The 25,970-nt window shown below is 39.4% G+C and overlaps 1 protein-coding gene across 1 annotated transcript in view; it reads right to left on the reverse strand.

Moving 5' to 3' along the window:
* Positions 1-2,672: 2,672 nt before the first annotated feature.
* The window catches only part of ZYG11B (zyg-11 family member B, cell cycle regulator), an 85,115-nt gene continuing 61,817 nt past the window's right edge, over positions 2,673-25,970 (reverse strand). The window contains exons 11-14 of the mRNA XM_080803070.1: positions 23,986-24,183; positions 23,804-23,856; positions 22,401-22,498; positions 2,673-7,386 (exon numbers count right to left, since the gene is read on the reverse strand). Of these exons, the coding sequence (XP_080659196.1) occupies positions 7,196-7,386; positions 22,401-22,498; positions 23,804-23,856; positions 23,986-24,183 (540 nt within the window). The 3' untranslated portion in view covers positions 2,673-7,195. The remainder of the gene's footprint in view (positions 7,387-22,400; positions 22,499-23,803; positions 23,857-23,985; positions 24,184-25,970) is intronic.

Raw genomic sequence — 25,970 nt, forward strand, 5'->3', positions numbered from 1 at the left:
AATGTATTATTAGCCCCAGGGGTACAAGTCTGTGAACCGCCAGGTTTACACACTTCACAGCACTCACCATAGCACATACCTTCCCCAATGTCCATAACCCCACCACCCTCTCCCTACGCCCCCTCCCCCCCGGCCCCCCTCAGTTTGTTTTGTGAGATTAAGAGTCTCTTATGGTTTGTCTCCAAAACAGTATCTAGGTTTAATCTACAAGTTCCTCTATGTTTGACCTCTTTAGGCTTCCTTTCATCTGTAAGATAGGGGATAATTACCTTCTCTTGCAAGATCTTAGAGGGTTAAACGCAGCACTTGGCTCATTATTCATAATATCCGTAGTTTTGAAGTGTTTTGTTTAAGGCTGAACTGAAGAGACGGAGAATTAGGTAGAAAATACGTTTGGTAACTCCTTAATATCCATATTCAAATATGACAATCACAATGCGTATGTAATTGAAAATGGTTCCTTTTATAATGTGTATTACTGGGAAGTGACAGGAGATCTAATGTTTTTTTGGTTTGCTTTAAGTGATTTCTGTGCCCAACGTGGGGCTCAAACTTTTGATCAAGAGTTGCTTGCTCCACTCTCTCAGCCAGCCAGGCTCCTGCACAAAGGTTTTTTTCATTTTTGGGTCTTACATTCACATCCCAGTCTAGGAGGGATACTCACAAGAGATGGTCTTTGACTGAGTCATTACAAGATGATTTTAAACAGGTGTCCTGCTGAATGCATGGAAGTAAGCCATTTATTTGCAGCATCTGGCTACCAGTGCCATTTCTCCAAACCTGTTTCAAAGGCTTACTTCTGGAAGCTAAGAGCTCCCTATGGGTAGTCCCACCCTACGATTTGCTCTTTCATAGGCAGGAGCCTGTGTAAAGGCTGAATTCTGAGACTGCCTTGGAATCTAAAATTATGATTAATGTGAATGCTCACAGTTTCTACCATTCGTCCCCTCCTTCCAATTCCAGGAGTTACGCAGTTAGTCAGATCAGTTCACTGGACTCCTGAAATGCAGAAATGCAGATTAAGAACAGAGAATAGGAGATGGAAGGGTAATGGGGAGGAAAGAAGAATTTAGTCAGGAGAGATTGGGTTAATCTACATAATAAAAACTGTGACAAAGGGTGAGGGAGGGGGAAGAGTGGAGAACTTTAAAATTTTTCCTATTTGGAATGTTGGCTATAGACTGCAGGCCTCATCCACTTATCTGGTTAAGTATTAGCCAGAAGTATTTCTTTTCCTCAGTATGTATGGCCCATAGTATTGAGTGAATTATTGGACAGATAACAAGTTAAAACTATTAATTATTAGGGCGCCTTGGTGGCTCAGTGGGTTAAGTCTCTGCCTTCAGCTCAGATCATGATCTCAGGGTCTTGGGATTAAGCCCCACATTGGGCTCTCTGCTCAGTGGGGAGCCTGCTTCCCCACCCCCCCACCTCTGCTACTCTGCCTACTTGTGATCTGTGTCAAATAAATAAAATATTTAAAATACCCTAGTAATTATTATAAAAATTGTAGTAAAACTTAAAAACAAACAAACCCTGTCACCCTAACACAACTAACCTCATGTTTGTGTTTTAGTGAAGCAATACTATTTGTAGTGGCCATTCATTAACAATTCTATAGCAGGGGCACCTGGGTGGCTCAGTGGGTTAAGCCTCTCTGCCTTCAGCTCCGGTCATGATCTCAGGGTCCTGGGATACAGCCACACTAGGCTCTCTGCTCAGCGGGGAGCCTGCTTCCCCCTCTCTCTGCCTGCCTCTCTGCCTACTTGCGATCTCTCTCTCTGTCAAATAAATTTAAATAAAATCTTGAAAAAAAAAAAACAATTCTATAGCATTTAAACACTAATGCTTAGAACACCTCCTCGGGGACAATCTCTACTTTTCTGACCATTTGGTGCACATTATTTTCTGTACCATTCGTTTGATGCTTAATCACATAATGCTAAGAAATCTCATACTATTATGTAACAATATGGTAGGGAAGAGAGGCCCACTGGATTGGAAGTTGGAAATAAGAACTACAGGGCAGAGTCTGTCACTGACTTGTTGTGTGACAGACAAGCTCATTTTATCTAAGACTACGTTTCCTCAACTACAAAAGGAGTTTCTGAAACTAAAATAACTAAGGATTTTTCCTGGCTATGGGCTTCTTATACTTTGTTATTTGGTAATCTCCCTCATTAAATGTACTTAATATACATATGATCAGTTAATTATCTCAATAGTTGTGTGAATGGATGTCAAACCAGATATTATGCTCTCTAGGAAGTCTTGTTGGGCTGTGTAATGGGTCCCCACTTTGGATTAAGTGGGATCTCCACGCCTCTATAATGAGCACTTTGGACTGGTCTGTGATACAATGTTAAATAATACTTATATGTTTAATATATTTCTTCTCCACAAAACTATAAGTTCCCTGAGCAACTTAAAATTATACAAATTCCAAAACTTTAACAGTATCTACCGTATGTATTTAATGAAATGAATAGAGTTCTAATACTAGAACCTTCTGCAGTAAAACCACTGGTAAGCAACTGTTACAAGTCAATAACCAAGGAATATAAATCTTTTTTTAAATTTATTTTTATTTATTTATTTTTTTAAGGAATCTAAATCTTGCATTAGATTTAAAGCAAATGTCTAGAAATAAAGTAGACAAGACACACTTTACATAAAATTTATAACATTTATTTAGGCAAAAAAAAAAAAAATTCCCAAACAAAACTGTACACACACAACATTAATACCTAAGTGATGTCCTGATTTAAAATATAGCATGATTCATGTACAGAACACTCCCACTCATCTGGCCACAGTGAGAACAGTGCCTTCAGTCCAGATAACTGAGAGCCCTTAAAATGAACACATTACACTTCCCAATGAATTTTTCATATCCTCTGAAAGGAGTTAAACTCTTCCATTAGAATTCAAGCAAAAGCTAGCTTTTCTCTCACAAGTCCATGGGAATTTGACAGTGGGAATTCTACAAAAGTCAAGGATTTTAAAATTTTATTCTTGCAGATTATCTGAGTATAAATCTTGACATTAACATCATCCCATTTTTTAAGAAAAAAATGCTCTCAAGAATTTCTTGCTTTTATGAAAGTGTGTCTCAGCTTTCATTAGCTAAGTAGCTTCTTGCTTCTAAGCTGATTAAAATAATCTTAAAAGAACCCATTTGAACAGTTTTCCCAAAAGTAAGTTCAAAATTAAGCACATACTATTAATGAACTAGATTTATGACTTCACAGAATAATTTTGACCAATGTGGATTTTCTAAGTATTCTTAATAGCCACTCTATCTAGATCTAAAGTTTGGTTGTGCCATCCAAACAAACTTTAATTCATCCAGAGAAATGAGAAGTAGCACTGATTTTCCCATAATTTACCCCCAAAAACTGGTGATGGGAGAAACAGGCAGGGAAAGCTCTTTCTCAGGCTACCAATCAGTTAACATAGAATGTCTTAGATTAAGATCTGAAAACTAAAGAATGCATAATTAGGAGTGTACCGTGTCATGCAAAGTCTATGAGATACTAAAAAAGATAAAGCAATTACTCATTAAAAGCACATTCAGCAAATTCCTATTATACTGTTATTCTCATCACTGGATGAAGGCTGGATTTGCATTATTTCTAAAATAGTGTATGAGTTGACACTAAAAATGAAAAATGTTTAAAGATTAAACACCCAACATCCACACAGTCACTTGAAACTGCTACAATGGATTTGAGAGGGAAACTAAGTTTTGCAAACTGCTCTGTAAGCTGTCCTGGTATACACTACTCTGAAGCTCTACCCATATAAGGTTCCTAAACAAGTTACATACAGATAAAAGTGCCCACATCAGCTGGTATTATGATACTGCCTTTACTTAGACTTTCAATTTAATAATACTGTTTATTCTGTAATAAAAGTTGCACAATGACCAAATAGTGTAAACACACCAGTAGAGGGCAGAAGAGGGGTGGGTTTCAACACACACAAAACTAAGTTTGTTTTCCCTGCTACTCATGACCTCTTTTCAACTTTGGAGCCTGCGGCTGCACGCTGTTCTATGGGCAGTGATGCACTTTGGAAACACTAAGCCAAAACCATTGTTCATTAATCTAATCTATCCTAATTTAGCACATAAAATATGTTTTCATAAAAATGTGCTCCAAAGGGCTAGAAGATGGCCCAATGCTCTCTTGACACATAGCATAATTAAACACAGAGCTAAATGAAAGTGACGAGGGAGAAAAAGGGCCAACTTAAAAGGTCTCAATAGTAAGAACAACTTTCTAGGTTGGAGAGACTGATGTTTTTAAACATGAATCTTTTGATTCTTTGGAAGTCTGCAAACAAAAGAGATCATGAAATTAAATCCCTGTAGCACCCTTTTATGGTGATTCACCTCCACTCTGGGTAATTAAGTTGGCTATTGCTACCAACTGGCATTTCTGTCCAGGGCTAAAGAGCAGCAATATTTAAGGTCAATTCCTGGAACTGTGGGTCTGATAATTTAAAAAAGCCTCAACTAAGATCAGCAGCCACTGAGTCCTTGGCCAGAGGGTAAATTAACCCCTTATTATTACTTGATTTATGTTTTTTTTTTTTTCAACTGCCAACAGGAAAAATGATTTTTTTAGAATTTAAAGACCACAAGCAAAATGTACTTGATGGAAAGAACGAGAGACCTTATTTTTGCTTTAAATTCAGACCATTTTTGTTGTACTCAGTGATACCAACATGTACCATTATACTCTAAAAAGTCTAATTCCATTTTCTTTGGTAGATCTAAACCTTGCTGCTGCTTGGGGACTGATGGAGTGACATTTTACAATATCTGAGTGCACCAGTGATTTCAGCAGTGAGTGGCTGAACCCTAGTCTAAGTTGAAACAGCACCTCTAAGCCACTGAAGAGGTAACCCTTGAAGGCACCAAGTACTGTTAACATTTCAGTATACACACGTAAAAGGGAGGCCTAACAGATTCTAACTGTAGACACAGGCCAGTTATGCCTCATAATTTCAATATATACAACTATTATATTTTAGCCAGATTCAAGACCTTAGAAACAATTCTGTGCCTTAGATATACAATTTTAAGAACCATCCCAACCACAAAGGCACTACAATTTTTATATATGGGATGTGACTAATTATTTTGCTTTTAAGACTCAGAAATATCTGACCATTACCAATGCTCAAAGTAGTAAGTTTAGAATTAACTTTAAATATTTTTGAGTCTTCATCTATCAAGTTATTCTGAATAATGGAGTTGCTGTTTTCTGTACATTTTTAGCTATTTCTGAAAACAATTTGTAAAGATAAAAACCTAAGATTAGCATATAAGGTACATGCACTTTCGTCTTGAACAAGACATAAGAGAAACTTGAAGCCAAACTTCTCAAACAGGCTTTCCCTTAACTATCCAGGCTAAGAGACCTGGAGATAGTAGTCAACATAGCCAGCAACTTCCAAGCTAGTGTAGGCCATCCTATTTTCTATATTTTGCCTTAGACATTAAAATCTGGGGAAAAGGGGGAAAGTTAAAAGAATTTTCCACTTCCTCTGAAATAGACAATCTGTGAAAATTTATCTTGAGCCTATAAAAATTCCTTAAACCAATTAAGTCAGAAGTAACCCAGAATATAATATGGTTTTTAATGGTTCTAAATACTTATTTTCTTTCAGTTTAAGTTTTCATCCCTGCGAAGGAGTACGAAATAATTCAAGTATGATTTTTGTGGTAGTGGTTTGAAATATATATGTCAAAAATGTTATCAGCATACTACTAAGCCAGCTCCTTTCTAAATAAAAGTGCGCCTAAATAATCACCATAATTTAAACATACCATTTAAATCTCTACTGAAAACATTCTGGCCATCTATGAAAAAAACACAGTCATCTCAAATTGTCATCAACCTTATTCACAAACTAAAATTGAAAATGGAAATTAAGTTTTGTGGTGACTTCCTACCTCCCAGCTTTCATTATTGATATAATGATAACTGATTCTTTACTATGCTGTAACAGGTATCATAAAGGAAAGGCAATTGTCTAAAAAATAACCCATCAAAAAATATTTCCTTTTTATGCACCGCAACTAGAATCATTACACTTAATAATAGCCTAGTGCTTCTCATTCATTTTTGGCAGTGAGATGTGGACATCTTTCTCCAACATGAGAACATTAAGATACATGTATTTTGAAAGAAAAGAAAATTTAACTTCTTGTGACAAAATTTACCGTTGTTAACTGTACTTTAACTGAGCCAGTAATACCATGTGTAGTCTCTATTTCACTGAACAAAATGACTTTGAAATAGAGGGAAAAGAACAGTCAGTTTTAACAAGAGACAATTTTATAAAAATTCACATTTCACAACAGTATGACATATAGAGATCCAGACAGTTCTTCTTTAACACAGAATGCTGTAATATTTTACATTGTGATGCCTGGGGAAGTATTTCTACAGAGTAACCAGCAGTCTGTGTCGGAAGCAGCAGCCCATGCTCCCAGGAATAAATATGAACAAGCTACTGCTCACTGCCTCAGAGAGGGTTCCAGAAGGATAGCTTGTTCTAGTTTAAAAACTATACTGTAAGAGCAGACCCTTCTCCAGTTCCTAATCTCATTTCTCTTAACTAGTTTTCTTTCTAATTTATTTTTTTGCCAACCACCCAGGCTCCAGTCAGTGAATAGCTTTCCAAGAGGACTCAAATTTCTGTTCTTTCACACTAAGGACATCTTATAAAAGGTACACAGACAGAGAATAAAGGCATTTTATACAGAAGCAGTATAAAACTTATAACTGAAGCAGTGCTGGAAATCAGGTTAACAGCTCATCCGAAGCTGAAAATTGATTGGAAGAGACTTTAAGATCAGAAAAGTCTGGCCTAAGGGTTCGTGCAAACTTGATCATAAAACCGTAGAATTTCAAGCACAGGTAAGTTCAAACACAGAAAGATGTGGAAAATTTCCTAAAAGGCAATGACGAAGGAAGAGACCCTTCATGCCTCAGAAGTTAAAAATCACAAGACAAATTAGAGACTGTTCACATGGGCAGTACTGTACACCATCAAACCCAAACTGATCTTATGACTCTTGTCATAGAAACCCCTAAAACAGCACAGAGGATAAGATATTCCAAATGAACCTATCATGAAAAGGATTCCTGTGATTCAGTTATCCAACTACCTATGGCTATCAATTTAGTCTAGCCTGGGGCTGCTTTTTACAGGGAGGTGGTCTGCCATGGCGCACAATGTGTTTTTCTAAGCTGTCCAGAATGGCCACAGCAATCTGTTGAACATGGGGATCAGTCTGTTCATGTTCTTTGATGTTGTATAAATGCTGCAATCCTCCTTCCTCAATCAGCATGCTGCAATACCTTGAGGCTGAAAAAGAGGAGAAAGAGCTTTTCTTACAACACTTAAAAATTATCCCACACACAAAAAAGTTCTTTTTTCACTTAAATCTTAACTATTTTGTTATAGACCACTAACATATGCTACAGCTTGATAAATACCTCTGTAGTGATATTATGTCTACACTGCAAGTCCCCACAAATAATAATGATTCTCTCATATATATATACAATATATAGATAATCTATATAGAATGGTCTCATATATGTTATATATATGTCTTAAAAGATCTTATAAAATCTTTATTTTTTTAAAAGATTTTATTTATTTATTTGACAGACAGAGATCACAAGTAAGCAGAGAGGCAGGCAGAGAGAGAGGAAGGGAAGCAGTCTCCCTGATGAGCAGAGAGCCCAATGCAGGGCTTGATCCCAGGACCCTGAGCCAAAGGCAGAGGTTTTAACCCACTGAGCCACCCAGGCACCCCAGATCGTATAAAATCTTAAAAACATTTTTTATCAAATAATAAAATCTTGGGGCGCCTGGATGGCTCAGTGGGGTAAGCCTCTGCCTTCGGCTCAGGTCATGATCTCAGGGTCCTGGGATGGAGCCCCGCATCAGGCTCTCTGCTCAGCAGGGAGCCTGCTGCCTCCTCTCTCTCTGCCTGCCTCTCTGCCTACTTGTGATCTCTCTCTGGCAAATAAATAAATAAAATCTTAAAAAAAAATCTTAAAAAAACATTTTTTAGGGGTGCCTGGGTGGCTCAATCATTGGGCATCTGCTTTTGGCTCAGGTCATGACTTCCAGGGTCCTGGGACCAAGCATTAGGTCAGGCTCCCTGCTGAGCCAGGAGCCTGGTTCTCCCTCTCTTGCTCCCCCTGTTTGTGTTCCCTCTCTCTCTCTGTCAAATAAACAAATAAAACCCTTAAAAAAAAGTTTTTTTAGTTTTAGTCATATTTATTAAACTATAATTTATATGCAAAAAATATACCCAAATTTAATTTACAATTTGATGAGTTTTGGCAAATGTATACACTTGTGTAACCACCATCATAATTAGAATATGGAATATTTTTTAAGAAGTTTTCTTGTGCACCACTGTATCATTCTCCTCTGTATCCTAACCCAGGCAACCACTCTTCTAATTTCTTTTTTTTTTTTAAGATTTTATTTATATGACAGAGAGAGATATAGGGAGAGAGGGAATATAATCGGGGGAGTGGGAGAAGGAGAAGCAGTCTGCCTCTGACCAGGGAGCCTGATGCAGGGCTCGATCCCAGAATCCTGGGACCATGACCTGAGCCGAAGGCAGACACTTAATGACTGAGCCGCCCAGGGGCCCCACTTTTCTAATTTCATGATATAGACTACCCTTGGCTGTTCTAGAACTTCATGTAAATAAAATCATACAGTATGTATTCTTTTGAGTCTGTCTACTTTTGCTGAACATGACGATTTTGAGATGCATCCATATTGTTACACACATATGTATGTAGCAGTTTTCGGGTTTTTTAAAAAGTATTTTTAGGGGCACCTGGGTGGCTCAGTGGGTTAAGCCTCTGCCTTCAGCTCGGGTCATGATCTCAGGGTCCTGTGATCGAGCCCTGTGTTGGGCTCTCTGCTCGGCAGGGAGCCTGCTTCCCCCCGCCCCCCGCCTCCCTCTCTGCCTACTTGTGATCTCTGTCTGTTAAATAAATAAACGAAATCTTTAAGAAAAAAATAGTATTTTTAAAAATTTCAGTATTAAGTACAAGTATTTTAAGTAAGCATTCCATTGCATTGAATATACTATATATTTTTAATGTTATTGTACTAATGGACATCTGTTGGATTCTGTTCTCCCAGGGTTTTGTTACAATGACTAAAAATACTATAATCATTCCTGCAAAAGTTTTGAGGAAATACTTAGAAAGCTGGACAAATGCTAAACGTATGCTTAACTTTGTAAGAAATCACCAAACTGTTTTCAAAACTGGTTGTATAATTTTTCAATCCCATCAGTAATGAATGAGAAAGCTGTTTCACATCCTTGCCAACACTTGTCATCATCCTTTTTTAAGAAAAGCCTATACTCAGTGTAGAATACAAGGTAAGTGCTGGTCGTACAATTTCTCTGTGCCCTACATGAAGGACAGACTGGGGGTTCTGGCAGAAGCCTGTAAGTGCCTCCCAGAGATGACTATTGGGACTCTGGACTAGAGAACTTCCATTTGAGGGGCAATTACTACTGTGCTATTTGATATTATCTGAAACTACCCTTATGACTGAAAAACAAAAAATGATCTTAAGACCTGAAAAATGCCTGGTGTTCTGGGTAATGTCAGAGAAACACTCTAATGGGGATGGCAGTGCTGGGAGAGTTCTATAGTAATGTGGAAATGGTTTATATAGGATCATGCTACTTGGGGGAATGCAATGAGGATATGATCATGAGCAGGGAGCCTCTTTCTCCCCAGGACCAACTTTGAAAGTGCACAAAGAGCTGCTGGATTCTATCATAATTTGGATAGTGCCCTATAGACAGCTTTCCACTAATCAACAAAGAGCTACTCAGTTTGTGGACAGTAGTTTCAAGGTGAACAGACAATATCCTGTTTGAAAGGACAGCACTGACTGAAAAAGGTAAAAACAAATCAGCTCTGTGGGCTGAACTGCATGCTGCTTTCCCAACAGTGATTAAAAAGCTGAAAAAGTGGGGAGTGCCTGAGTGGCTCAGTCAGTTAAGTGGCTACCTTAATAACTCCGGTCATGGTCCCAGGATCCTGGGATCGAGCCCCGCATCAGGCTCCCTGCTCAGCAGAGAGCCTGCTTCTCCCTCTCCCTCTCCCTGCTGCTCTGCCTACTTGTGCTATTTCTCTGTCAAACAAATAAATAAAATATTTTTTAAAAAGAAATAAAATAAAAAATTGAAAAGTGATAAAAAGGCTGTTTGGGTTTTAACTGACTCAAGGGCAGTGGCCAATAGCCTGGCCATATGGTTGGGCACAAGGGCAACAGACACAGGACCATTAAAGGGATGCTCATATGGGACATGGCTATATGGAAATCACTGTGGGAATCTGAGAAGTATATTAAAATAGGACATTTCTATGCCCATCAGAAGAACTCCCTTCCAGGTTCAGAAAATAACTGAGATAGACAAGCAGATAATCCTGTGAACTTGCTTGGGGTGCCCATGTGGGTCCATGAAGTAAGTGGATATGGTGATACGACAGCAATGCAGTTATGGGCTGAATCTAGAAATATTCCCCTTGCAATCTTGAGGTACACATTGCCAGTGAGAACTGTTCTATCTGCCAGCAAAATAGACAGAGACTGCAGTTGGCTACGTGGTAAAGTGGGGAGAAGGCCCTGATCATAGCTGGCAAGTAAAACAATGCTCATAGCCCTGGGGAGGCAGGGAGCTATAAATGGATCTTGACAGAAACTGACACTGACCCTGGACTGGGCTTTGCTCAGTCAGTGATAGACGTTAACCCTTAGAATGCTATAAAGGAACCAAAACACAAGACATTTCTCCAATGTGGACAGCCAACTGCCATTTCTTCAGATCAAGAAACATACTTTACAGTGTATAATGTTGATGGAGTTAGGACACACTGCCCCAAAATATGGGCTCTTGGCATACTGACTACCTTAAGCTAAAATAGTTTGAGAAAACAGCAGAAGCAGGAAGGTCAGTCTGACTTCCCCCCATCATCCTTCTTCCCTGAAACAGGTCATAAAACTCCCATGTGAGAAGTACCCTCCCTAGGTGCCTGGGTGGTGCATTTGGTTGAGTGTCTACCTCTTGGTTTCAGCTCAGGTTGTGATCTCAGGGTCGTGGGATTGAGCCCCAAGTTGTGCACTGCATGGAGTTTGCTTGTGATTCTTTCTCCCTCTCCCTCTGCCCCCCTGCTTGTGCTCTCTTGCGTTCTCTAAAATAAATAAATAAATCTTAAAGAAAGAAAAAGAAAAAGAAAAAGTACCCTCTCTGTACTAGAAAGAAGGAAGATATTCTTATCATCAAAGACCATGAATCTGGGAGCTGGGGAATCTGTATAAACCTTGTTTAACTAACCCTTCTTCTTCTAGTCACTCTTCACCATTCACTACCACTAGCCCAAACATCTATGTCTTGTCAATTTTTCACAAATTTCTTTCTTTATCTAAAAGGTATAACATCTTCCTGTTCTGGTCACTTAAGGGCTTCATTCTTTTTTGAAGATTCCCACATACAATTAAAGTTTTAATGAAGTTGGGGTGCCTGGGTGGCTCAGTCAGTTAAGCATCTGCCATTGGCTGAGGTCGTGATCCGAGGGTCGTGAGATCAAGCCCTGTGTGGGATTCCCTCCTCAGTGGGGAGTCTGATTCTCCCTCTGCCCTTCCCCGTCATGTGCTCTCTGTCTTTTTCTCCCAAATAAATAAATAAAATCTAAAAAAATAAAAAATAAAGTTTTAATAAAATGTGTATGCTAGGGGCACCTGGGTGGCTCAGTCAGTTGAGCATCCCACTCTTGATTTCAGCTCAGGTCATGGTCTCAGGGTCCTGGGATCTAGCCCCACCTGGGTGCCACACTCAATGGGGAGTCTGCTTAAGCTTCTCTCTCTCCCTCTGTCCCTCCTCCTGCTGACGCACTCTCTAAAATAAGTAATCTTAAAACATTTTTAAAATGTGTATGGTTTTCTTTGTAAATCTGTTTTTGTCAGTTTAATTTTCAGACCCATGTGCTCCCTTGAGGTAGCCACCTGGGTCCACGGAATGCGTGGATCTGGGGTACTGCAGCATTGCAGAGACAGGCTGAATCTAGAGAGATTCTTTTTGTAACTCTGAGGCACAAATTGCCAGAGAGTTGAGTAAAACTTTTTCCTCCCTTCCAAGGTCCAGCAATTGGCAGAGAGAGAGATCTTCCTCAGGGTAACAGTTTCAAAGGATTAGATTAGGCAATTCATATACTGGTTATTTTATTTTTATTTTTTTTTTAAAGATTTTATTTATTTATTTGACAGAGAGAGAGATCACAAGTAGGCAGAGAGGCAGGCAGAGAGAGAGGGGAGGAAGCAGGCTCCCTGCGGAGCTGAGAGCCAGATGTGGGGCTCGATCCCAGGACCCTGGGATCATGACCTGAGCCGAAGGCAGAGGCTTTAACCCACTGAGCCACCCAGGCGCCCCAATACACTGGTTATTTTAAAAAGGAAGTAGGGTAGAGGTGAGATACAGGCCTGAGGAGCTGGATTTCATGTCTTTGTGAGAGTATGCTCATGTTCAATATGAGTAGGGCTAAAGCAGTGTCCCCAGGAGATATTCTTCTGTTTTTCTCATAGAGCTACAGAAGAGGCAGTAGGAAAGGATGCTGTGATGACCATGTAATTCTTGCCAAAGGAGGATACTGTTAAAATGACTATATATATTTCTCCTTCTCCTTCTTCCCATACCACTTAAAGTTTAAAAAAAATTCCCAACCTGATGCAGTGGTCACAGGACCAGGGCTGCAACTACGAATGATGAAAGCAGGAATGATTTTATTTTTTTTTTTAAGATTTTCTTTATTTGAGAGAGAGAGAGTGAGAGAGCATTAGAAGGGAGGTCAGAGGGAGAAGCAGACTCCCCACGGAGTTGGGAGCCCGATGTGCGACTCAATCCCAGGACTCAAGGATCATGACCTGAGCTGAAGGCAGTCGCTTAACCAACTGAGCCACCCAGGCACCCAGCAGGGATGATTCTTAAGCAAGAAACTATAACTATGTTGTAAAATGTTTTTGTCAGAATTCCCCAGGGCCCAATGGGGATGAGCTGTGCCTTCATTCCACCTGACAGAAATGGGATTAACAGTGAATGCAGTTACACTGCCTGGAGGTAAAACAGTTCTGTGACTTATGTAACCTTACCTCTCTGAATGAGAGCTGACTCAGTGCAAGTGTCACTGCCTGCAAGCTAGACCAGCACAGAAGTCAGAACTTACGTCCCTTCTAAAGGTAGAAAAGTTTGGGTATAAATGAAAAGAAAGAAAAATAGTAGCTAAGGACTGAAATGAACAAATGGATCATGTCATGAGAGAAATCCAATACAACACTAACACTTTGAAAGAAGCTCAGAACCAAGAGATATCTCTTGGCTAAATTTTACCAGTTTCCTGATAACAAATATATGCCTTCACCTTAAGATCACTTCTGCCTTTGGAATATCTAATATATAATGGAAGCCTGCAAACCTCAGTGGCCTTGCCCTGGCAGAAATTTTCATAGGATGTATTAATGACTGAATGGGACTCTCATAATGTACTAGCATCTGTTAACTGTTATGATCCTTTTGTTGTAAAGAATCTGTAAAGAATCAAAGACTGGGGTGGCCTGTGGTAAAATAAGAAATATATCCGGTCTTTGTCTCAGGTTCATGGCAGAGCTCCTCAAACCCTTGGATTTTCCCAACAGGAGTATCTTGTCATTACTAGGAGTCCCTTTTGAGTACATGTTAATAAGGTGACAGAGTAGAGTCCCTAGCCAGCCTCAGAATGGAGTTGGTCACCAGAAAGACCAAATGATTAGAAGGTTGGACCTTTCAGCCCCCCTCTTGGACCCTAGTAAGGGTAAGTAGGGAGGGCACAGGTTAAGCTCTATAAAAACTTTGTTATTATTATTATTTTTTTAAAGATTTTATTTATTTATTTGACAGACAGAGATCACAAGTAGGCAGAGAGGAAGGCAGAGAGAGGAAGGGAAGCAGGCTCCCCACTGAGCAGAGAGCCCAATGCGGGGCTGGATCCCAGGACCCTGGGATCGTGATGTGAGCCGAAGGCAGAGGCTTTAACCCACTGAGCCACCCAGGTACCCCTATAAAAACTTTTTTAAAGATTTTATTTATTTATTTGACACAGAGAGAGATCACAAGTAGCCTGAGAGGCAGGCAGAGAGAGAGGGGGAAGGAGGCTCTCCGCTGAGCAGAGAGCCCAATGCGGGGCTGGATCCCAGGACTCTCGGATCATGATCCGAGCCGAAGGCAGAGGCTTTAACCCACTGAGCCACCCAGGCGCCCCTCTTTTTTTTTTTTAAATAAAGATTTTATTTATTTATTTGACAGAGAGAGAGAGAGATCACAAGTAGGCAGAGAGGCAGGCAGAGAGAGAACGGGAAAGCAGGCTCCCTGCTGAGCAAAGAGCCTGATGTGGGGCTTGATCCCAGGACCCTGAGATCATGACTTGAACTGAAGGCAGAGGCTTAACCCACTGAGCCGCCCAGGTGCCCCACTTCTGGGTCTATTTCAATTGTCTATTTTTTCTCCTCATTATGGGTAATTTTTTTCCTACTTCTTCCCTCATCTAGCAATTTTTTAGAAAAGATTATTTGAGAGAGAGAGACAGAGAGAGTGTGTATGCACATGAGCAGGGGAAAGGCAGAGGAAGAGGGAGAGAAAATTTCAGATAGATGCCCTGCTGAGCATGGAGCCTGACATGGGATTTGATCTCATGACCTGTACCGAAATCAAGAACCAGATGCTCACCGACTGGGACACCCAGGCGCCCCCTCACCTAGCACTTTTTATCAGATACCAAGTATGTTGTTGAGTGTCTACAGATTTTGTTGTCTTTTTAAAAAAGAGTACTTAGTTTTTCTCTGGCACAAAGTTAGTTCCCCACAACTAAATGATCAACTAAATTTCGACAAAGCAGGAAAGAATACGCAAGGGAAAAAAGACAGTCTCTTCAACAAATGGTGTTGATGAGGGAACAGAAGCAAGCTGAGGACAAAGCAGAACTGACACCCCACAACCCTCCACCCCTATGGGATATATGTGACACTCCTCATGCACTCTGGGCTGCCCTAAAGCTAAGGAAAGGAAAAACAAATAGTTAACTAATAGAGATCACAATCCTGCAAGACCTAAGTCTCCCTCAGTTTACAAATGTCTTAGCAATTTACAAGAACAAAGCATTTCTATTAATGGTCTAACTTCCAGAAGGAAATTAAATACAATTAAATGTCCTTATAATCTGCAGCCCATTGACAGATACTTGAAGCCAGCAAAGTATAATGTTCCTCAAGGAAGCTCCCAACTATTTTACTGTTAATGCCTTACTAGAGGGGTAAACAACCTTAACCTCACAATGGCAAGGCCTCCAGTATCCTGTGAGTCTTCTTTAACATATGAAAGTTCTTTCCTGAAACCTCCCTTTTCCTTACCTCCCCCAACCCCATCGTATATAATCAGCCACCCCTCACAACCCTGGGGCAGCAGCTCTTTCTGCCCATAGGTCCAGTCCCTCGCTTTAATAAACCACCATTCTGCACCAAAGACGTCTCTAGCTTCTTTCTTGGTCATTGGCTCTGGACCTCATGCCACCAAACCTCACCTATATTCTAAACCACATAAGTGTTGGGAAACCTGGACTACTTCCTTATATCATACAGAAAAATAAATTCAAAATGGATGAAAGACCTAAATGTGAGGCAGGAAACTATCAGAATCCTAGAGAAGAATACAAGTAACAACCTCTTTGACCTTGGCTGTAACAACTTCTTACTAGGTATGTCACTGGAGGCAAGGGAAACAAAAGCAAAAATGAACTGGTGGGACTTCATCAAGGTAAAAGTTTCTGCACAGTGAAGGAAAAAATCAACAAAACTAAAAGGCAGCCTATGGACCGGGAAAAGATACTTGCAAATGGCATATCTGATAAAGAGTTAGTATCCAGGAGTGCCTGGGTGACTCAGTCATTTAGAGTCTACCTCTGGCTCAGGTCATGATCCCAGGGTCCTGGGATAGAGCCCTGCTCCAGGCTCCCTGCTCTGGGGGAAGCCTGCTTCTCCCTCTCCCACTACCCCTGCTTGTGTTCCCTCTCTCGTGGTATCTCTCTCTGTCAAGTAAATCAATAAAAATTTTTTAAAAGATTTTTATTGATTTATTTGAGAGAGAGAGACCTCAAAAGAGGGAATACAAGCAGAGGAAGTGGGAGAGGGAGAAGCAGGTGTCCCGCTGAGCAGGGAGCCCAATGCAGGGCTCCATCCCAGGACCCTGGGATCATGACCAGAGCCAAAGGCAGACGCTTAATGACTAAGCTACCCAGGTGCCTCAATAAGTAAAATCTTAAAAAAAAAAAAAGAGTATCCAAAATCTATAAAGAACTTATCAAACTCAATACCCAAAAAACAAATAATCCAGTTAAGAAATAGGCAGAAGACATGAATAGGCATTAGGGAAATACAAATCAAAACCACGATGAGATACCACCTCACATCTATCAGAATGGCTAAAATTAAAAACACAGGAAGTAAAAGATGTTGGCGAGAATGTGGAGAAAAGAGGAGCCCTCTTATGCTTTTGGTGGGAACATAAATTGGTGCAGTTACTCTTGAAAACAGTATTGAGGTTCCTCAGAAAGTTAAAAATAGAACTACCCTACAACCAGCAATTGCACTACTAGGTATTTACCCAAAGGATACAAAAATACATTTCAAATGGGTTTACATATACCCGGGTATGTTTGTAGCAGCATTATTAACAGTAGCCAAACTATGGAAAGAGCCCAAGTGTCCACTGACTAATGAATGGATAAAGAAGATGTGATACACACCTACAATGGACTATTACTCAGCCATCAAAAGAATGAAATCTTGCCATTTGCAATGATGGGGATGTAGCTAGAATGTATTATGCTAGGCAAACTAAGTCAGAGAAATACAAGTACTACAGGATTTCACTCATAACTGAAATTTAGGAAACAAAACAGATGAATGTATGAAAGGGGGGAAAAAAAAGCACCCCATAAGAGATTCTTAAGTATAGAGAACAAACTGAGGGTTGATGGAAGGAGGTTAAGTGGGGGTTGGGTTAAATGGGTAATGGGTATTAAGGACAGTACTTGTGATGAGCTTTGGGTTTATATGTGAGTGATGAATCTCTAAACTCTACTTTTTTTTTTTTTAAGATTTTATTTATTTATTTGACAGGCAGAGATCACAAGTAGGCAGAGAGGCAGGCAGAGAGAGATGGGGAAGCAGGCTCCCTGCTGAGCAGAGAGCCCGATGCAGGGCTTGATCCCAGGACCCTGGGATCATGACCTGAGCCAAAGGCAGAGGCTTAACCCACTGAGCCACCCAGGCGCCCCTAAACTCTACTCCTAAAACTAGTATTACACTACATGTTAACTAACAAGAATTTAAATAAAAATTTGGGGAAAAATAAGTTAATTTATTTTCAGAGCAACTCAACCATTTCAAGACTTGTTTTTAAGCTTTGTTAGGACTGTCCTAGAGAAGTCTTTATTTCAGGGTTCATTTAATCTTTTCTAGCACCTGTACTGAATGCCCCAGGTATTGAGTTCTTTCTACTGTTTGGAACTCTAGTATTTCCAAACCCTGTGTGAGGTCCAAGTGTTATTCGGTTAATAGTTCCTTGGTATTCTTTCTCAAGCCCAAAGAAGTCTCACCCTAGGCATTTACCACTCACCAACTAGCAAAAGACTCAAAATATCCTTAGAAAGATTTCTGAAGTCTCTTCTAGATGTAGCAGTCACCTCTGCATTATTCTGCCTCATAAATTCCATAAATTTTGTCTCATATCTCAATCTCTTTTTTTAAAGATTTCATTTATTTATTTGACAGAGAGAGAGAGAAAGCACAAGTGGGGTGGGGGACAGCAGAGGGAGAGGGAAGAGTAGGCTCCCCACTGAGCAGAGAACCTGATGTAAGGCTCCATCCCAGGACTCTAGGATCATGACCTAAGCCGAAGGCAGCCACTTAACCAACTGACGCCCCCAGGTACCCCTCCCATACCTCAATCTTACCAAACTCTTGATTTCTGTCTCCTCAGTTCAATAAAATTGCTGTGCTGTACTTGGTTCTCTTTCAGGGATGGGAATCTTTGCTGCCTTCTCCCTAATGTCTATAAAGATTTGTTTCAAATCTTCCCCATCCTGCATTTTCTATTATTAATGGCTAGAGGGTTAGTCTGGTATAAGTTATTATGTCATGGCCCCCAGAGTATGTTTCTGCTTATATAATTTTCTATCATGTCTTCTTCACTTACAGTAACATGCAAATATACCTTTTTTTTTTTTTTTTGGTATTTCAACATTATTTAACATTTGTCTATTGCTGGACCTCTAGCTTGGAGTTATTTGCTATTTTAAAAAATGGTGTGATTAATATCTCTCACTCAAACAAGTGTTTGGATGTAATTTTAATATTAAAAGGTAGGGGCGCCTGGGTGGCTCAGTGGGGTATGCCTCTGCCTTTGGCTCAGGTCATGGTCTTGGGGTCCTGGGATCGAGCCCCAAGTCGGGCTGTCTGCTCAGTGGGGAGCCTGCTTCCCCTCTCTCTCTGCCTGCCTCTCTGCCTACTTGTGATCTCTCTCTCTCTCTGTCAAATAAATAAATAAAATCTTTAAAAATTAAAAGGTAGACTACTTAAACATTCATAAATAGGAAAGTGGCTATATAAATTACTGCTAAGTTCATTTATTATTAAGTATAGAGGCATATGTTAAGGGTTGAGCTATGTCCCCCCAAAAGATAGGTTAAAGTCCTAATCCTTAGTACTTCAGAATGTGATCTTATTTGGAAACAGAGTTATTCCTAATGTAGTTAAGATGAACTTATTAGGGTGGACCTTAATCCAGTATGACTGGTATTCTCTGATGAAAAGGAGAGATGTGGACACAGAAATAGATACACACAGAAAACAATGTGAAGACACATAAGGAGAAGATGGTCATCTGACAGGAGTGATGCATCTATAAGCCAAGGAATGCCAAGGATTGGCAGCATATACCAGAAGCAAGAAGCAAGGAAGAATTCTCCCCTAGAACTGTCAAAGAAAAGATGGCCCCAATGACACCTTGATTTTAGACTTCTAGTCTCCAGAACTGAGAGAAAAACATTCCTGTTTTTTTGAAAAAAGATTTTATTTTATTTGAGAGAGAGAAAGAAAGAGCACACACAAGCAGAGGGAGTTGGAGAGGGAGAAGCAAACTCCCTGCTGAGCAGGGAGCCTGATGTGGGGCTCCATCCCAAGACCCTGGGATCAGGACCTGAGCTGAGGGCAGACACTTAACCAACTGAACCACCCAGGCACCCCAAACCTTCCTGTTGTTTTAAGACACCCACATGTGGAACTTTGTTATGAGTACTAGGAAACTAATATGTCATACGATAAAGATTATGTGATTATTAAAAATCATGTTGTTAAACTTTCTAAAATACGGGAAAATGCTCATTATAATATGTGAAATAGGTACCATTATTATCCCCATTTAACAAATGCGGAAACTGAGATCCTAGGCTTAATAAATTGCTCAAGCAGGCATACACAGTAAGTACTGGAACATAATTTGAATCCAGGTAGATTCCTGTGTGCCCTTAACTACCAAGCCATACTATCTCTTAATTATTAAAAGCTGTAAGCAGCATTAGAACTTTTAATGCAAACTGAGAAGCAAATTCCATTTAAATAAAATAAGCCTGGGAAGCAAGAATGCAGAAATCTGAATTACCCGAGTTGGAGATAAAATACTTTTTTTTTTTTTTTTTTAAAGATTTTATTTATTTATTTGACAGACAGAGATCACAAGTAGGCAGAGAGAGAGGAGGAAGCAAACTCCCTGCTGAGCAGAGAGCCCAATGTGGGGCTTGATCCCAGGACCCTGGGATCATGACCTGAGCCAAAGGCAGAGGCTTTAACCCACTGAGCCACCCAGGCGCCCCGGAGATAAAATACTTTAACATTCCCCAATTATAGTGCATTTTATTTATTTATTTATTTATTTATTTATTTATTTTTAAAGTAATCCTTATACCCATTATGGGGCTCTCAATCCCCAGATCAAGAGTCTCGTGCTCTACTGACTGAGCCAGCCAGGTGTCCCTCCAGTGCATTTTATTTCATTTTTTATTTTATTCTAGATTTTATTTTTAAGTAATCTCTATACCCATTGTGGGGCTTGAACTTACAATCCCAAGATCAAGAGTTGCATGTTCTACTGACTAAGACAGCCAGGCATCCCCCTACAGTGGATTTTACAATAAAATTTTCAGGTTGGTTACTCCACAGAATAAACCTAAATGAACACCTACACCTAAAAGTAATCATTAAAAAAGAAAAAAACACATATGAATATATACTATTCCTTGTTATGTTTTGTTTTCTCTTATAAAACTGTGAAAAGCCCTTTCCTTGAGTAATGAAGAAAGAAACCTAGAGATTAGAAGCTAGGTATAACATGGGATAGGCTGTTAAGAACCTAGGGAGTTCTCAGAACCTGTAGGGATAATAAAAGAAGGAAATTTTTAGATCAGAGGCAGATTATGTTTATGAATAAACGGAATTTGGTAGGAAGGGTCAGAAAAGCTTCCAGGTAGAAGTTTAGTTGGATACAAAGCAGTTTTGTCTGTCACATCCCATTCCCTAAATCCTCCTCCTCTGTTTATCCAATATAAGAGTTTTTACTAAGTCACCTTTTTGCAGTATGCACTGAGTTTTCATCAAAGAATAAGAAAGTATCTAACAAAATGTTTTTGCTATTTCCTACAAGACGCTCATGTTTCTTATATGAAGCCATTTATAATATCACCCCTATTGAGATCCTATAAAGGAAATTTAATTTGTAGTTAATTGCTCAGAAAAGCTTTAGATTCCCATGAGGATATGGAATAGTTTTTCCACCTTACACAGAAAGAGAATCATGTAGCTGATTTGCAGCCCAGTCACAAAAAGAACCTGAATCACCATGTATGGTCTGCATTTACATTCTATTATTTTCCCTATAGTTTTTAATTTCTTTTCAAAATTATTTTTCCTTGATCCTGATTTTTAATTTCAAATATTTTAATTTATACTCAAAGTGTTTCTACTATTTTTTTTTAAAGATTTTATTTATTTGTCAGAGAGAGTGAGCACAGGCAGACAGAGAGGCCAGTAGAAGCAGAGGGAGAAGCAGGCTCCCTGCTGAGCAAGGAGCCCGATGTGGGACTCGATACCAGGACTCTGGGATCACGACCTGAGCCGAAGGCAGCTGCTCAACCAACTGAGCCACCCAGGCGTCCCAAAGTGTTTCTCTATTAAAGTGTTTCTTACGTAATGTTTCAAATCATTTATGGAATGAGTTTTTATTAATAAATAAACAATGAAGAGTTATATCACAACCCTCAAAAAAGTGTAATACAGAATCTGATCTAAATTCTTGCTTCTCCAGAGACCATGGGTAGTGAGAGCAATATCTTATTAAACAATGGCATTTTGTGAGGATAAGAAGTGGAAACTGGAATGAACCATAAACACTGCTTGCCTTAAAACTTTTGCTTTTGCATATGGACTCACTGTAGGCTCCTAATCTTCATACTCTATGAGGTCAGAACAGTGCCTCATCTACCACTGTCATTCAGTATCTAGTATTACTAAGCTAATTCTGAAAGAATATATTTAGTTTATAACCTAAGATACTCTCTCTCTCTCTTTTTTTTTAAGTTTTATTTATTTATTTGGCAGACAGAGACCACAAGTAGGCAGAGAGGCAGGCAGAGAAGCGGGGGGGGGGGGGGGGGGGAGAAGGCTCCCTGCTGAACAGAGAGCCTGATGTAGGGCTCGATCCCAGGACCCTGGGATCATGACCTGAGCTGAAGGCAGACACTTAACTGACTGAGCCACCCAGGCACCCCTCTCTTTTTTTAAATGATTTTATTTATTTATTTGAGAGAGAAAGAGTACAAGCAGGGGGAGGGGCAAAGAGAGGGAGAAGCAGACTCCCTGCTAAGCAGGGAGACCAGTGCAGGACTCAGCCCTGAGGGAAAGGCAGACATTTAACAGATGAGCCACCCAATGTCCCTCTCTCTCTCTGTCTTTTTTTAAAAGTAATCTCGCTGTTCAACGTGGGGCTTGAACTCACGATCCTGAGATCAAGAGTCATATGCTTTACCAACTGAGCCAGCCAGGCACCCCTAAAGATTCTCTTATACTGTATCTTTTAAAATTTGTGTCCTTAAAAAATTTCAACTCAATTTACCATGTAGAAATGGCTTTCCTGTCTAAAGAGAATTTCACTGAAAAAAGAAAAACACAGTTTTTTTTGTACATACGATTCTTGCTGCAGACATGTTGCATGGCCCAAACTGCCCACAGCTGGACTCCTGGTGTTGTAAAACAGCCAAGTAATGGGAAAAATGGATTAAAGGACCTAAAATTTCAAAAGAAAAAAGTTACATACTATACTTAGTGTCATTTTCTAAAGCAATAATTTCTGAGCTTTCCATTCTAGAAATTTCATCTACTATTTTAAAACTAACCTAAGTGAACTATAATACACTTTTTCTTTGTGTTAGCCATTTGAGAAAGGATCGTATTCAGATAAAAGTTTTGGTACAAACGATGGAAGGTGATCAGAATAAGGTACTAACGGAGAGAAATATTTTTTTCAAAAGTACTCTTTTGGTCTTGAAAATAAACATTTGGTGAATAGCAGACTTTGGTTTGGAAACTTAGAAAAGGAGGAGTCAGTTGATAACTAACTCATAGAACATCATGAGGGTCTAGAATTAGCCTTTCTATTTCTCCTGGTCTCCTGCCCCAACACAGGCAGAACATTAAGTTGGGGGAATCAAAAATGTTGCCAGTATCAGCATTTATGAAGTAGAGAATAAAAGTAAGATGCAATAATATTACTTATGTAGCAATATGGAGTATATCTGGTAATCAGTAACTTAACTATCAAGATACCTAATTGTCATAAACAGTTAGGCATCCAGTATGCAATTTAAGAAATTATTAGTTTCACAAACTAACCTGGTGCTACTTCTTTCAATGTGTCTTCTTGTCTTGGACCTCTTTGCATTAATACATTATTTCTTCTTCCTAAAATCTTCTGCCCCTACTTAGTTTTCTCTCAAAACTCAGCTCATAATCTACTTCCTCTGGAAGCATTTTACCACTTCCCAGTGCATTTAAGTACTGTCATCTATCCATATAACTAGCTTAAGAGTGAACTATATTTGATTCACATTTTGTTTTTCCTCAGTAGACTGTAAGGTTCTTTTTTTTCCTTTCTTTTTCTAAGATTTATTAATTTTTGAGACAGAGAGAGCACGAATAAGAGGGGCAGGGGGAGAGGGAGGGAGAATCTCAAGCAGACTCCATGCTGGCTCTGCACAGCTCAGACTCACAACTCTGAGCTGAACACCCAACCAACTGTGCCACTCGGGCACCCCAGCTGTAAGGTTCTTGTATGTAGGCAGAATGTCTTACTCATCTTTGAATTTCAAGCACACAGAAAAAGTCCTTGGCACTTGCCTTCAATAAATGTGGAATGAAGGAAGAACTACTGAATGACATGTAGCAGAAAAAAGTAAAAATACTTTGATCCTTTAAAAAACTGGTAAAAAGATAGATGCCTGAGGGAAAATACATTATACACCTAGTAGGAATGATCTCTAAGCAAGCAAAACGACTAGGTTACTAGCTTAATACTAATTATCTTGCTAATTACCTGTATGCCACCATCTCACACTCTGGAGTTGGCCATTTCAAAATAGCTGAATGCTGCAAGACACAAGACACACAAGAAACATAATATTTATTTAGCACTGCTTTATTGTAATATGAGCCTCTGAAAGTTTAACTACTATGACTGTTGTTTGTATGCTTCTAGAAAATACCAAATGACCCTACCAGATCATCCAGAAGAGAATTCCTCTGGCTACGGCTCAATGTCCAAGCTTGTTCACCTCTAGATATTAAATGGGCAATGATTCCAGCTGCGAAGTAACTGACTTCCACTTCAACACTATGTAGGAGGCTACTGATGTGGTCTATAAAATCCTTCCACATTAATTCAGAATGCAATTCTTGTACTTCGGCTATATTATTCTGGAAAAAAGAGGATATAAAAATTAAAGTATTATGAACAATAAATGGCTAACTGGCCCTTTGCATTCCAAGAAGGAACTCATTGGGCTTAATAACAGTCTTCACCTTTTGTACATATGCCAATACATGTTTAAATCATTACACTCTCTGTCTCTTTTTTTAAAAAGGATTTTATTTATCTGACACAGAGAGAAAGACAGTGATGGAGGCAATACAAGCAGGGGGAATGGGAAAGGGAGAAGCAGGTTTTCCCGCTGAGCAGGGAGCCTGATGTGGGGCTCAATTCTAGGACCCTCAATTCCAGGATCATGACCTGAGCTGAAGGCAGACACTTAACAACTGAGCCATCCAGCTTGCCCCTCTGTTCCTTCTTGGCTTCCATAGGCAGTACATAAGAAGACCTCTGTTCACATGGGAAACTGATGGGTTTCCAGTTTAGACTGGTTGATCTTCCAAAAGATCTAAGATCCAACTTACTACTCTGAAGATTAATCCTAATTCTTAAAACTTCATTTGACATTTGATCTACTATGAAATAGTAATTTTCTTCCTAATATGTTGATTCCATTTCTTAGGAACCAAGACTTGAACTTTTGATTGTTAAGAGACTATTCACTCCCTAGCTTAAGTCATTCTATAATAAATGAAAGTGAAAGGCATCATGTCCAAACATATACCTTGTAAGGATTAACAAGTTTTCTTCTTCAATAAGAAAAAGAGTGAGGATAGAAGAGACAAGTTTAACTTTAGAATGTGTACAATCTATTTTCCACCAGCATGAATGATTAATCATCACCCCTCTTTAATCTCACACATTCAAAAAAGAAAAGACAGGGGCGCCTGGGTGGCTCAGTGGGTTAAAGCCTCTGCCTTTGGCTCAGGTCATGATCTCAGGGTCCTGGGATCGAGCCCCGCATCGGGCTCTCTGCTCGGCGGGGAGCCTGCTTCCCCCTCTCTCTCTGCCTGCCTCTCTGGTTACTTGTGATCTCTGTCTGTCAAATAAATAAATAAAATCTTAAAAAAAAAAAAAGAAAAGAAAAGACATTTCAGGTGGCTCAGTTGGTAAGTGTTTGCCTTCAGGTCAGGTCATGATCCTTGGGGTCCTGGGACTGGGCCCTGAGTCAGTCAGGGTCCCTGCTTCTTCTTCTCCCTCTGCCCCTCATCACTGCTCATGCTTTCTCTGTCTCAATGAATAAACAAAATCTTTTAAAAAGTAAAGATATTTTACTTTTTTTTTGGCATTTTACTTTTATTTTCATATTCTTCCCTATTTATATTTTTTACATAGCATTTTTATAGTGACAAAAATAATTAAAGAAACAAAGACAAGAAACAAAAGAAAGAACTTAAAGCCCCAGAGAAGATGACACATCTCAGTGCTAAATTATAATTCACAATGAAAACAATCCATAAGTAAGAATAATCAAACACAACAGTAGATAGCTCTGAACCTCATATTGTGAGATAGTAACTGATAAAAAAAGTAAAACAAATAAACAAATGCCTCTCCCAATAGATTACTTTGTGACCTATGAGATAATAGTAAGCAATCTCACATACTTATAACTAGAATCTCAGAAAGAGAGAGAAGGTACCAAAAAAAAAAAAAAAAAAGTGTGTGTATATATGTGTGTGTGTGTGTGTGTGTATTTAAAGATATAATGGCCAAAATTTTTCCAAATTTGATGAAAATTATAAACCCAAAAATCCAACAGAAAAAAATATCCATTTTAACTCAATAGTCAGCAGAAATTTAAACTTTTTTAAGAAATGTAACTTTTGAAAGT

The sequence above is a fragment of the Martes martes genome (assembly GCF_963455335.1).
Source record: "Martes martes genome assembly, chromosome: 4".
Lineage (NCBI taxonomy): Eukaryota > Metazoa > Chordata > Mammalia > Carnivora > Mustelidae > Martes > Martes martes.